Source organism: Pipistrellus kuhlii, unplaced genomic scaffold (assembly GCF_014108245.1).
Source record: "Pipistrellus kuhlii isolate mPipKuh1 unplaced genomic scaffold, mPipKuh1.p scaffold_m20_p_2, whole genome shotgun sequence".
Taxonomy (NCBI): Eukaryota; Metazoa; Chordata; class Mammalia; order Chiroptera; family Vespertilionidae; genus Pipistrellus; species Pipistrellus kuhlii.
This window is the reverse complement of record NW_023425515.1, coordinates 135,049,409-135,063,420: the sequence shown is the minus strand read 5'-3', so window position 1 is coordinate 135,063,420 and position 14,012 is coordinate 135,049,409. Positions and strand designations below refer to the sequence as shown.

Sequence of the window (14,012 nt, the reverse complement as noted above, 5' to 3'; positions counted from 1 at the left end):
TGAATCCTGTGGAATCAGGCCTAAACCATCAGTTGGACATCCTCTGAGGGGGTCCCAGATTGGAGAGGATGCAGGCCGGGCTGAGCAACCCACCTCTGTGGATGAATTTCGTGCACCAGGCCTCTAGTCTATAATAATAAAAAGGTAATATGCTAATTAAACTAGATGTCATTCTGGATGTCTTTCCTGACAAAGCTGGAGCTACAGAGAAGCTGGCCTGGTCCCAGGTGCAGGTGTGCAGCACGAGGAAAGCTAGTACAGGAGGAAAGCCAGGGCTGGCAGCTGGGGGAAGGAAGGCCTACTCTTGCACGAATTTTTATGCATCAGGCCTCTAGTAATCACATAAACAATAGAAGAACACTTTTACGACTTAAGAAAGTCATGAGGTGTTGACTATCAAGGATGAAGAGAAAATCCTGCCAGCCAATAGCGGGAAACTGGAAGCAAAGACATTACTTAGGGACACCAGGCACTGATTTGGGGCCTCCCCAATGTCTGCCTAACACTTCACATGGAAATATTAAGCACAGACATTGTTGAAGTTCTTCTAGGGTCTGGGAAACTTCTTTGTCATCTGTGTCGCTAGTGGCTGAGTACCAGCTTTAGGGACTTTGCAGTAGTCTTTTTCCTTCTAGCCTAAAACATTGTAAGTGCCAATTTTTAAATGCCCTATGCACATATTACTTTGATACAAATTAAAAATATAAGAAACTGTATTCATAGGTGAAGTAAATGCATGACTGTTGGTCAAAAACATTACCTTTATTTACGAAATATATACTAGCTGTGTGTCTTTTGACAAGTTTACTTAACCTTTTTATGTTTGGGTTTCCTGAAGAGTAAATGGGAAAAAAAGTTAATAGCACTCATCTCAATCAGGCATAAAGATTAAATGTACCACACCTAGAACTTTGGTACATATAAGTACTCAATAAATAAGAGCAACGTTGCTGACGGGTGGCTGCTCTTCCATTGCTCCCAACAGAGAAGCACTATACACAGAACTTTAATTTTAGAATCAGAAGACTTGAGTTCACATGTGGCCTTTAAAGTGTAAAAGTTTTATACCACAACCATGGTAGTAACCCCTCTAGGCTTATATTTTTTTCATACCTAAAACAGGAATATGAACAACTCTTCTGCTCAACATCTATCCATCTAGCTATCCACAAATATTAACTGAGTACCTACTATATTCCAAATATTGTGTAATGGCTGAAACAGAAATATGAATAAGATAGACTTCTACCCTAAGGAGCTCACAGTCTAGTGAACAAAACTCAAGAACCTTAGTTCCTTTTACCTGAGTGTTTCTTAAGGCTCACTTTGCCTTAGGAGATGAAAAAAGGACAAAGGTCAAGCCTGTGTTTTAGTAAATGTACTATGATTTTTTTTCTTTTTTAAAAGCAACACTAACATTGTCAGCAAAGGTTGGGAAATAAAATTACTATACTGTGCTATTCTAAGAAAGATACTATGAAGGAGTTGAGTCATTGGGAAGTAAGCCCCTGCAGATGAAATGGCATTCTTAGGAGTGAGGGGACCGGAGAAAAGCAGGTCCCCATTTCTGATGGGAGAAGATGAAACATCTTGGGGAGATTGAGCTTTGTTCATAGGCTAGACTGCGTAGTACTTAGAATAATCTTTTGAGACTCGAGTGCCCTTTGAATAAACAGCTCCACTGTTTGAGAGGAATCACTATTATGTGATCCCTTCCCAACTACATCCATCCCCTTTTAGAGCATCCTGCCTTGGCATTTGTGGGAAGCAAGTTCTTGGTATCTCTATGTCATCTCAAAAATAAAGACCTTATCCTAAAGCTTCTTATTAGGGTGCTTATTTTGATCAACTCATGTGAGTTGGCCCTGGGACAACATTTTCAAATGTCAGCTGGTATTTAATAGCTATGACTTAAAATTGTATATTTAAAGTTCACAAATTATAATGGTAACTTAGCATATACCTGAAGCAATATTAAGTACATCAAGACATGAGGTATCTTTAAAAAGAATGTAACTATACATTATTAAAAATTCATATTCAGAGTATTTTCCTTTATTATATTAAAACATTTTTAGCTACACAATGTAAAACAACGATGTACATTATTTAAAATCATGTATTTAGCTCATAATTAACAGAGATTTCTTACAAATTCACTTGGATGGTGACTACAGACTCACAAAGAATGATTCTGGCTTCTTTTGTGTATGTATAAAAATATTCGAAAAACTAATATAATTTAACTAGAAATTAAACCAGAGCTAAGTAAAAATTATCCAGAAAAAAAAAAAATGCTAACATCTTGTTTAAGTTTCAATTGGATAATAAAATTTAAAAAAAATCTTTACATAAAAATTCTAATACCACCACCCACAAATCATAAAGTATAACAACAGTGTATTTTTTACTTAATCACTTTTTTGATTCACAATAAAAACCTGTTACTTATAGAAAATCAATTCAACAATTTATCCAAACATTGTTACATAAGAAGTTTTAAGAAACTGTAAATAATTCTTAATACTCTCATTTTGATTCTCCGACTTTTCAAGATTATGTTGTATTTCTTTCAAACATACTTCCTGATGTTGTATTTTCTAAAGAAAAAAGAAACAGATAATCAATAATGACATTCATACCAAAGGATAGTCATAATATAACATTTATAATTGGCTACATGAATTTTAATTTTTTTAAAGACTCCTAACCATCTGATGTGTATGTTAATAAATTATCTTAGAACTCACTTTTCTTTACAATGCAGAAAAAGTAAATGGATGATATTTACTGTGGTATACTTTTCTTTGTACTACATATTCATTTAGCCCCAAATTATTACACATTTAACATGATTAACTTAATAAGTGGGTTTTATTTAAAGTTGTCCTAACTTCTCACATCTAACATGATATTTAAATACTAGTTTTTGCCATATTTTATAACATTAAAATGACTTTTGCTGTCTTAAAAATGGACAGAATTCCAGCTTTGATAATATAAACGTTTTATTTTTAGAATATTTCATAAATAAAATGAACTCTTAATGTTATATTCTTTATTTAAAGAAAAAATTAAAAACATAATAAAGCTTTAAAATAATCAGTTGCATATAAATTTCCAAGATATCATTTAGCTCCCAACTAAAATGTAGACACCTTGAGAATAAAAATCTTTTATTTCCCTCCCATCAGGTGTTCAATAACACCTGACATCTTCTGAAACTGAGCAATGCTCAATGTCCCTCAAGTGAAATAGGTGGGATGAAGAAATGTGCTAGTCTAGGCTATACAAAGTTACAGCATGAATATAATGTATCTTTGTAGATGTAGAATGTCAATTTTACTCAATAATTCAGAGGAAAAGATACTAATACAAACCACATATTGTGAGGCAGAATGCAAAATGTGCATACATTTTAGGATAACACTTAAGACTCCAAAGTCATTTCAGGCTGCAGGAAGGTTGGCCTGAGTTAAGCTGCTGAAGGCACCCTTAAGTCTGTGCACCCACTCTGCCCCCCACTGGAACACTTGGGCAAAAAAGTCTATGAAGGCCTGCTACATGGGCAGGGCACTGTGGCAGACACCAGATACAATCAATTATGAGGCAGGATCTCTGGGTGTTTATGATTCAATTGGAGGTAAGGTATGCATACAAAAATACTGAAAGGGACAGAATACATAAACTCCTTTTTTAGCAATGTCTAAATCTATGCTTAGAAATCTAGATTTTTACTATTGCAAAATTTTTCAGGTTTAATAGAGTGTCAAATGTTAAATCTATTTATTTTGGCAGCTTTAGCAAAGACCTGGGAGCATGAAAGCAAAACCCATCTCATCTTAGTATACTTATTTTATTTTTTCAGAAGCTTTAACTATACGAAGGACATGACATATTTATAATATCAGCAATTCTGAAGGTGGGTTAAAAAAATTAGAAATAAAGGGAAGGCCGATGCTAAATTCAAAGTGAAAAATGTTTTGTTCTGATTAAAACTGCCATGGAATTTTTTATGGCAATATAATTAAACTAATATTGCATGCCAAAAAGTCATTTAACTTTTTAACCTTTCAGGTTTTCAACTTTTTAGATACTTGGGAATGAAAAATTAGTTTTCATGGAGTCTCCAGCTCCTGGGAAAAATTAAGCGTCATTATTTTATATGTCATTTTTAAGTAGACAGTTTTCAAGTAATTTAGTCATGGCTAGTGCTAGCTCTCGTAATATCTTCTGCCAGTTGGCTATTTCAGAAATATTTAGGAAAAAACATTAGAAGATTAATTAAACACAGGCAACTTCATAATCTCATTTCACAGCTGAGTGGACCAAAGCAGCCATCTCCTATGCAGATATAACAATAGTAAATATTTAATGCCAACTTATAAACTTTATAAGATAGAATATTCATTATTCAAGACAAGTATCAAAATCTAACTCATAATAATTGTTTAAATTGTGAAATGAAATGAAAAATTCGTAACAGAAAGAAAGTGGAATATCTGTAACTTTCCTTAAGCAGCTGTCATGCTAAAATAATGTGTACGGAAAGAGTCCAATGAAACTTCGGGAAAAAAGGTAACCGAAGCTACTGAGGATGAGGATAATAATTCTTTGGCATAACCCTGACATTTTTAATTTGTGTGATTTATATTACTTGTTATTTGTAATAGTATCAATAAAGAAATGGCCCTCTTTTCCCTCACTTTATACTTTAACTGTTTAAGTAAACTAACGTGGTAAGAATGTTAAATGCTAATTTATTTTTTATGAAAGTACATAAGCTATACTAATACTTACAGTGTTTATTTTGCAAACAAGTTGATTTTGTTCTTCATTTTTCTTTCTAAGTTCAGTTTCCAGATCTAATATTTTAATTTGTAAAGCCCTCTCTCGAGATGACATTTTCTCTATTTCTTCAGAAACCTGTAATTTTCAAAAAGTAAACTAAATAAATGTACTTTCTTTGAAGTATAAAGCCCTGACATAGTAATATTATACCTCTTTTTTCCAAGTAGATTATTAATTGGATGCTAGACAATTTAATTAGAAAGTGTTTAAAGTTGTTGTATGTTAAGGAAACACATGTAGTATAGTATCTGAAAAATGGCTTAAGATACAAGAGGTATATATGCATTTGCACTATTCTGTAACTTCAATAGGTTTTCTCCCCAATACTATATTTTTGTATCTTACTGAGACCAATCTCTGCTTTATTGTATTTATATTCACCATAGTGTCAGGACTGGTGCTGGAATCTAGGAAGTTCTCATTAAATGCTTGGCTGGATAGAATTAGGGGAGGGCAGGTGATATATACACTTCAGACACAAACAAAAGAGATTGAGCTTTCATTCATTCACTTTCCAAGTGGTCTGAATTTGAGTTCTCACATTTCTCTGACTGCTTATTTAGTAGAAAGTCTCACTTAGCTATATTCTTCCAAGGATTCAGATATCTGGGAGCCTATTTGCAAAAAGGTAGGGCTGGAGCCACAATAATGAGAGTGGAGGCAGGGACTACTTAAGGAGCAAGGAACAATGGGAAGAACTATCCTCTAATCTAATTCCTATGGATAAGTTCTAAGTTATTGTAAAGTGATCTACCAACATGTCTTGTGCACAACAAATTCTGAGGGCAATTGTAACTGAGGCATGCTGGCAGTTACAGGAGAAAGCTGTGGGAGAAAGAGCCCTCAGAACGAGTATCCATGTCCATGACCATGTGCTGCAGTGTGGACAATGGTGACAGTGCAGTGACAGCATGCCTCATGAAGCAGGAACTAGAGACAGCCCCACAGTCCACTGCAGTGGAGGGAAAGGAAGGGGCGCACACATCTCTGGAGACTCTGAACACTAGGAGCAGGAATCTGAGGTCATCTAGTATTTTCAAAGTCCACTTAGGCTGAACACAAGATAAAGTCACTTCTTGTTTTCCTTCTACAGGTTGGTGGTACTGAGAAACCTGGCCTACAATTCTATCAATGGCAATACAATTTATTCCTTAGCTTTTATTCAATGATGTGTCCTTCAATATCCATTTAAATTGGTTTCCCACAGTTAAAAAAAAAAAATAAAGTATATGATACTTGTGATATAAGAGCCACATATCAAGGATATTGGATTTTATCTGACTCGTGTGGAACTGACATTAACATACTTTGGAAAGACCATGGGTATAAGAGAGATTAGAGGGAATGATTCAGTATCTGGTGTTGGACAGGTTAAGTTTGAGATGCCTCTGTTAAGTGGAGATATCAAATAAGTATTAGAATATCTGAATCTAGATTTCAGGAGACAAAGAAGTCTGAAGTAGAGAGGTATCTGAGAATCATCAAAGTGTAGATGATCTCTTTTTAGCATCATGTAATCCTATGAGGAAACTCATGACCCCCATTTTATCAATTAAGAAATTAAAGTTTAGGGAAGCAACTTGTCCTGGGTCAGGGTATAATGTACCAGAGGCAGAATTCAAATATGATGGATACCAGAGCCCACCACATGTCTTTTCAAGCCATTTCATAAATTTACCTCTTTTTTGAGATCTTTCTGAATCATTTCTCCTCACCCCTTGAACTACCTTGTACCCGCCCCCTCTACTGTAGCACCTATATGTTGGATGGCATATTTGTTCACCTGTCATCTCCTTCCTGGACTCTGAGTGTCCTGAGAGCTAAAGCCAGGTCTTATTCATCTTTGCATCTCAGGACTAGTAGAGACATACAGTGAGATATTTATTAAATGCTAACCAAATGAATTTAAATAGAATTTACTTGTTGCATGTATTTATGTATGCAACAATGTTTGCCCAAAGAAAAGGGAATTGAGCTTTGCAGCTCACTAGATCCTGATCAAAAACAAAATGTCCAATAATTTGCCCATTTGCTTTGGGTTTTTTTTTTGTTTGTTTTTGTTTTTTTTTTTTTTTTTTTTTTTAATGGGAGGGTAAAGGTGAGAGGAGGAGAATACTCCTTCAAAGTGTTTTCCATCTCTGCCCTTTACCCTGCCACATCATCATTATCAGGTAAAGAAATTCTGGTCCAGTAAGATATCTACTGGACCAGATATCTGTTTAGCTCCAAAAAGCAAAAGTAGGTAAAAAAACAAAAATGTACTTGCTCTCTTCACCCTGTCATCAGGATAAAAACAATAACTAGCTGTAGGTTTGGCAAGATGAGATATTGTCTGTTTAAAGAGGACTCTTTGGTAAACTAATTAAAAAGTTTCTAAATAAAGACCATCTGTACCTTTTGTCTTCCTTCTTCTAAAGCAGCTTCCAGCTGTCTAGCCAATGCTGTATATTCTGCAGACTTCTCTTTAAACTTAAGATTGCTATGCTTAAGACATTCTTCTTGGTTTTCCAGCTTCTTTTCAAGCTCTTTATTTTCTGCATCCATCTGTTCTAATTTTCTTTTTACAGAAAACATATATTTTAAAATTAAAGTGTATAGGGGAAAATGTAACACCAATTATAAGTCATTTCAGTACTTACTCTTTAAGGTTTTCACACTTCAACTGAATAAGATAATTTTCCTCTTCCAGAGAAAGCTCTGTCAGAAGATTGTGATTTCCATTAAACTAAAAAAGAAAAAAATTTTCTTGGTTATTTTCTTTATAATCAATTTCTAAAGAAATGTGCAATTTTTATTGTTAGAAAAATCATTTTTAAAAGTATAAATATTATTATTACTCCTATACAGAGAGACACTAAGAAATATTACATTGGTTAAGTTTTTTAAAACTATGCTGCCTTATGAAAAATCATCTATTATAAATTTTTTGAAAGATAGCTATTAAAACATTCTGAAAATATTTCATTGCAAAAGGTCATTTATTTTATTAAGTCAGTGTGAAGAATTTAAAAACTGTAGAATAGTAAAGGTTACTTTATAGTTTTTGTTTCACTTAAATAGTGATTGATAATTGAGTATCTGTGAAGGAAGTTTGAATAAAAACCATATTTATGAAAGGAGATTAAATTAACAAGGAAATCAATGAAAATACACTTGCCTACACCAAGACAGAATGTTCTTCCCAATGCTTAAGAATTAGAGAACATCACGCTGAGTAAAATATGCCAGTCAATGAAAGAGAAATACCACATGACCTCACTCATTTATGGATATTAAAGAACATTATAAACTGATGAGCCAAAAGACAGATATAAAGACAGTAAAGCAACAAGCAGACTGTCAAATTACAGCGAGGAGGGTAGGGAGATCTGGGGGAGATAAGAGATCAACCTAAGGACTTGTATACATGCATATAAGTACAACTAATGGACACAAAACTCTGGGAAGGGAGGGTATACATGGGAGGGGGGACAATGTTAAAATATGTACACAGATAATAATTTAATTTTTTAAAAAAGCTGTATTTAAACTGTTTCAGAAGCTTTGAAATAAATAAAAAAAATTTCATAATTTCAATTAGTAATTTAGGGTATCTATGTAATGTGACATTTTCTTAGAAATCTCTTATCAGGAATTTAAAATGAGCAACATTTTGTTTGCATGTTGTTTAAAAAAACAGGATGCATTTCAAAATTAAAATCCAAACTACATTTGGAAGATAGGGAATCATTCCTAAAATTGTTTTGCAAATATGAAAAAACAGTAACATCCTTGGACATACTTCTTTGAAAAAAAAGTACTTAATTAAAAATATATATATTAAGTGCTTACTATATGTGCTAGGCATTGTCTTAGAAGATGGCTATTTGGTGCTAACAGGGTATCCTTGATCCCTGCTCTATCGAAGTAAAAAAGTATGTTAAAAAAAAAATTAGAAATAATCCAAGTAAACTTGATGCACAATTCTAATTAAAATACACTCTAAGTTTTGTGAGGTAAATGACAATAATTAACTTTATCCTGAAATTAAAAAATATATATGTAAACACAGCATTGCTCCTTCTCTTAAGCTATTACCCTATCCTCAAATATCTAAATATAGATTTATATGAATAAACCAAACAAGCAATTAATCCTGTTTACAAATTTTTTAGTATAAAATACTAGAAGAATAGCTTGCAAAATAATAGTACTGTATCTGCATAAACTGGTATTTTATCAACTGATATAGGTTGGAGTAAAATAAATCAACCCCTGACATGAGTGCCCTCAACTGGTGAAAGCATTCATAGGCGTTCTTCAACACAGGTAGCAAAAGTGAGAATGACGCTGGACACCTGGCCCTGAAGCTCCCTAATGGTGTGCGCCTGGTCCGCACACGTCCCCTTGCAGTGCCGCAGACTCTCCTGACACTCCTGAAGCCTCCATTCCGCCGCCTTCAGGGAATCGCTGGTGTGTTCGAACTCCTTCAGATGAGACTCCATCTGGCCTCTCATCTGAGGTGTGGCATTAGAGAAATAAGTGTAAGGTCACACAGCATTACTGCTTTCACTATCTTAAACACTAGGTATGCTTATAACACAATATGTATTTTAGGAACAATGGTTTTAAACAAAAAGATTCCATCATATAAATGTGAATTAACATTAAGTTAGACTCTGCTAAGAACATATAACTCAAAAGTGGGTTATACTTTAGTTTTCAGAAAGTTTGTTGAATAAATGAATATAGCAACATTAGTGTGGAGGGAGAATATTTTAGCCTCCTTAGGAAAAGAAATTTTTGAATCCTATCATATTCATATTTATATTCATATTTATATTCCAGCGTAGATGATACTGATAAAGCTGGCATGGTAGTTTCCCAGCCCTCAGTCTAAAAGAACTGTCACCTTTTGTCTTTCCATCTTCTAATTCAGATATTTCAATTAGAACAGCCTTGTTGCACTCATCTTAGTCCAAATCGGTGGGTTTTGCTGTGAATTACTTTAAGATAGCTAATATCATCAGTCCTCAGTAGACTATTTGATTATTAACGGTACTATGAAGTAAATCTCTCTAACTTTATCTATATTAATCTCTCTGGCTACTGCAGTTACTTATAGTAGCACTTTTGTAGAGTTGTGATAAGAAGGTGTTAATTAAGAAAAAAACGACCATTTAGGATGTTCATAGGGAGGAAAAGTAAGCACCACCTGTTTCCCTGACAGAGCGACCACCCAGAGCTACTATGCAACATCTGCCATTCATAATCACAAAAGATAAAACTAGAACAAAGCACACCTTCCAAACATCTAAGAGCCCGTGAGAAAACCAGGAGACTTAAAGCAGTGGAAAAATAAAATGAAGAAGTTCGCTTAAAAACAAAGAATTTTCTGGTTTAATACAAGTAAGAAACCACTGTGACCTCACAGTATCTGAAAAACTCAGGCTTCTGCTCCATCTGCCTTTTGAACAGGTGTTTTAAATGGGCTTTTACTCACAGTGCTGCCCAGCAAAAACAGAAGACAGTTGCATTGGTATGTCTCATGAGAAAAGGAGACCAAGAAATATGAAATGATTTTTTCTCTAGGGTGCTAAAAATAGGAAGATTTATTAATTCTAGGAAAGTAGTAAGCTGCACATTTGGTGGGTTATCTATCTCTGTCTAAAGAGCAGAATGCCTGTGCTGGCTGAATTCTCACACCGATGCCTCATTTGAACTTCTCAGTCCCAAAATATGGAGACAATCCAGAAACAGAGACCGTTAGTTCTGAACAGTAACATCCCATGACCTCTCCAGCCAGGAGCTAGCGTCCCATGGCTTTCACTGCTGCCTTACCAAAAAAAAAACATGAAAAGACCCAAAAAGGGATGTGGTTTCATTTAAAAATTTAAAAATATTCACAAAAACATCATAACTTGCCAATACTGGCCTTCCTCTCATTCTGTTGCAATAGGATGAAAAAAAGGAAATGATGTGGGGGTTTTTTCTATGATATCATTTTTCATCCAACAAAGCATTTGGCAGAAAATATTTACTTTGCTTTTTTAGAAACAAAAGATTTACTGTCAGAAAAACAATAAGAGGTACTCAAGTTTGCATACTTATGGTTGGTAAAGCTCAGTGGTAACCATTTATGTAGCTATTTGAGTCTGCTCTTGAGTTAAAATAATTGTTTATGTGATTTTCCAAATATTAAAGAAAAAGGGAAAAAACATTCATACAAACAAATATGATTTCAAGCCTGGAAGAAACATTATTTCCTCAGAAAGTAAACTCCTACAGAGACTGAGAACAGATAATTCCTAGGTCTAAAATAGAGAAAATAACCACAGTGAAAGATATTTGTATAATATTCATAAAGTCTAAAACATAAATATTATTTTATTATTTAAAATTTCAAACTTACCTTCTCTAATTTTTTATTTTTGTTTTTTGTTACAAGGTTATTTTCACTTAGCAAATTTTCACATCTGCTTTTCACCATTTCAGCTGCTTCTTGCAATTTTTGTATCTGATAACAGAATATTATTAGAGTAACATCTATTATTTTATTATTAGGGCCATAATATAAAATTAAAAAGCCAGAGTTTGAATTTTCAATTATAAACAAATAATTATTTCTCTGTTAATATCTCAGTGGGTTTCTCTAATATTACTCTTTCTTTAAATATAGAAATCACTCAGTGCTCTCCTCTAATTCACAATCCTTGATTTACCCATCTATTCCCATCAATACATCTAGACTCTTCACTTGAGCTCTGAATATCAGAGAGATCTTCATTTGCAGGTCAATGTCACTTTAAAGAATCAATCTCCCTAGAACTGGTTTGGCTCAGTTTGATAGAGTGTCAGCCTGAAAACTGAAAGGTCCTAGGTTAGATTCCAGTCAAGGGCATGTACCTTGGTTGTGGGCACATCCCCAATGGGAGGTGTGCAGGAGGCAACTGGTCAATGTTTCTCTCTCATCGATGTTTCTGACTTTCTGTCCCTTTCCCTTCCTCTCTATAAAAAATCAATTAATATATATATATATAAGAATCAGTCTCTGGTTCAAACCAGCTCCCATAGCAATTATTTTACCCTCCAAATCAAAACCTGCTAAAAAAAAAAAAAATAGCTGACTGAGCACTTTGTACAAGGCCCAGAGCCTAGAATAAGGTAACTCAGCCATAATATTCCTACAAAGGAAGTAAACCCAAACAACCAGTTGGAATGAATTCTTAGTAACATGTGCCACCAACCACCATAGCCTTCATTTCTACCTCTGGCCTGGATGACTAACTGGATATCTCAACTCCATTTTCCTATTTAAGCCATCCAGAGGCAGCCCCTTCCTACTTTACCTACCCTGTGCCCCCTTTAAGCTTTTATAATATTTTTTGTTCATTACTCTTTAATTCAAATGTTCTCTTCCCAAAAACTTAAACTCTTTATTAACTGTTGTGTAACCCATCATTCACAGACCTGCATAAATCCCATCTTTCTCATGAAGTTTTTCTTGAATACTACATTTCCCAAACCTAAGATACAATTCAGTACATGCTCTAATCCATATATAATGTCCTATGTGCTTTCCAGGCATTTCATAGGAGTAAGTCTGAATGAAACTTTGTTTACTGGGAAAAATGGAGTCTTGGGCTTTAATGACCCTAGAAAGGAGTCATATTCCAAATCAATACCATTAAATATACAAGAAGACAAATACTGTACAAATAAATAAGATTAATAAGATTATATATAAGGTTTACATTACATTTATATAATTAATTTTAGATCTACTTTTAAGAATATCCAATACATATATAGACAATGAATATCTGAATCAGGAATCAACAGAGTCATCTATTATTAAAATATTTGGGACTTCAAGAAACACTTGGGACATGTCATTATCTATCACAAAAAAATAGCTCCACCTGTCTTCAGTTCTATTTATTTAGATCATAAACAAACGCAGTGTTTTATGAATAACTTGCCAACGAACATTAAAGTAATTGCAATGGTCACCTGAGTTTTATACACTTCAATAAGGTTTTTCTGTTGTTTTTCTACTTCTTGCAATTCTGAGAGTTCATTTTCAACGGAAACAACCTCATCCTTCAAAGCAGCAAATGTAGTCTAACAAGAAATATATAAATAGGAATTATAAATTATTAAAATTCATTCGTCCTCCAATGCTATATGAATATAAAAACATAACTCATTTATTAACAAAGTTAATAAATAAATACTTTTTATTGAATATAATTACCATCTAAAAATTCAGAAGTTTAAAAAAGTTAGTAGTACTTATAAATAACTTTAAAAGATTTTAGCAAGACAAATTTGAAAATTTTTCAAAATTTACTGACAAAAAAGACTTAGAAAATAGACCAGGTTCCTAGAGAGGAAGACGCATACCAGTTTTTTTCCAAATCAATAAAACTGTAATGCAATTTCAAACAAAAGTACTAGTATAATAATTTGGGGAAGGTAAATATGACAAGATTAATTTAAAATTCATATAGAAAAATAAATAGGAAAGACTAATGAAATTCTGAAAGAAATACTAAGTGGAAAATCTCAGTACTTATTAAAATGTATAAAGAACTAAAATTAAGAGGTTAATATAAGAAATCTAGAGGCTGACTGAACAGAAAAATGCACTAAAATTATATTTACTATACAACAACAATTAGATTTTAAATCAATAGGGAAAATATGGACCAGTAAATAATGGCAGTAACACAATTGTTTAACTGTTAGAAAAAACAGATTACTTACCTCCACCCAACACTATTTTTTTATATGTACTAAAAATGAAAACAGCACTGGCCAGTATAGCTCAGCTGGTTGGAGCAGTGGCCCGTAAACTGAAAGGTCTAGGGTTCCATCTCTGGTCAGGGCACATATCCAGGTTGCAGGTTTCTCCCGGTTGCAGCTTATGCAAGAGGTAATGTGTCAAAGTTTTGCATATCAATGTTTCTCTCTGTCTCTCTCTCTCTCTCTCTCTCTCTCTCTCTCTCTCTCTCTCTCTCTCCCTCCCTCCCTCCCTCCCTCCCTCCCTCCCTCCCTCCCTCCCTCTCTCTCTCTCTCTCTTTCACTATCTCTCAAATCAATAAAAACATATCCTCAGGTGAGGATTAAAAAACAACAACAAAAAAAAAACCCACAAAGCTATAACTATTTTCACAAAA

At 33.8% G+C, this 14,012-nt stretch overlaps 1 protein-coding gene across 1 annotated transcript in view; it reads right to left on the bottom strand.

Annotated features, from left to right (window-relative positions):
• Positions 1-2,026: 2,026 nt before the first annotated feature.
• Positions 2,027-14,012, bottom strand: part of ODF2L (outer dense fiber of sperm tails 2 like) — a 38,484-nt gene continuing 26,498 nt past the window's right edge. The window contains exons 10-16 of the mRNA XM_036446682.1: positions 12,844-12,954; positions 11,243-11,347; positions 9,189-9,347; positions 7,491-7,576; positions 7,246-7,408; positions 4,801-4,926; positions 2,027-2,600 (exon numbers count right to left, since the gene is read on the bottom strand). Coding sequence (XP_036302575.1) covers positions 2,472-2,600; positions 4,801-4,926; positions 7,246-7,408; positions 7,491-7,576; positions 9,189-9,347; positions 11,243-11,347; positions 12,844-12,954 — 879 coding nt within the window. The 3' untranslated portion in view covers positions 2,027-2,471. The remainder of the gene's footprint in view (positions 2,601-4,800; positions 4,927-7,245; positions 7,409-7,490; positions 7,577-9,188; positions 9,348-11,242; positions 11,348-12,843; positions 12,955-14,012) is intronic.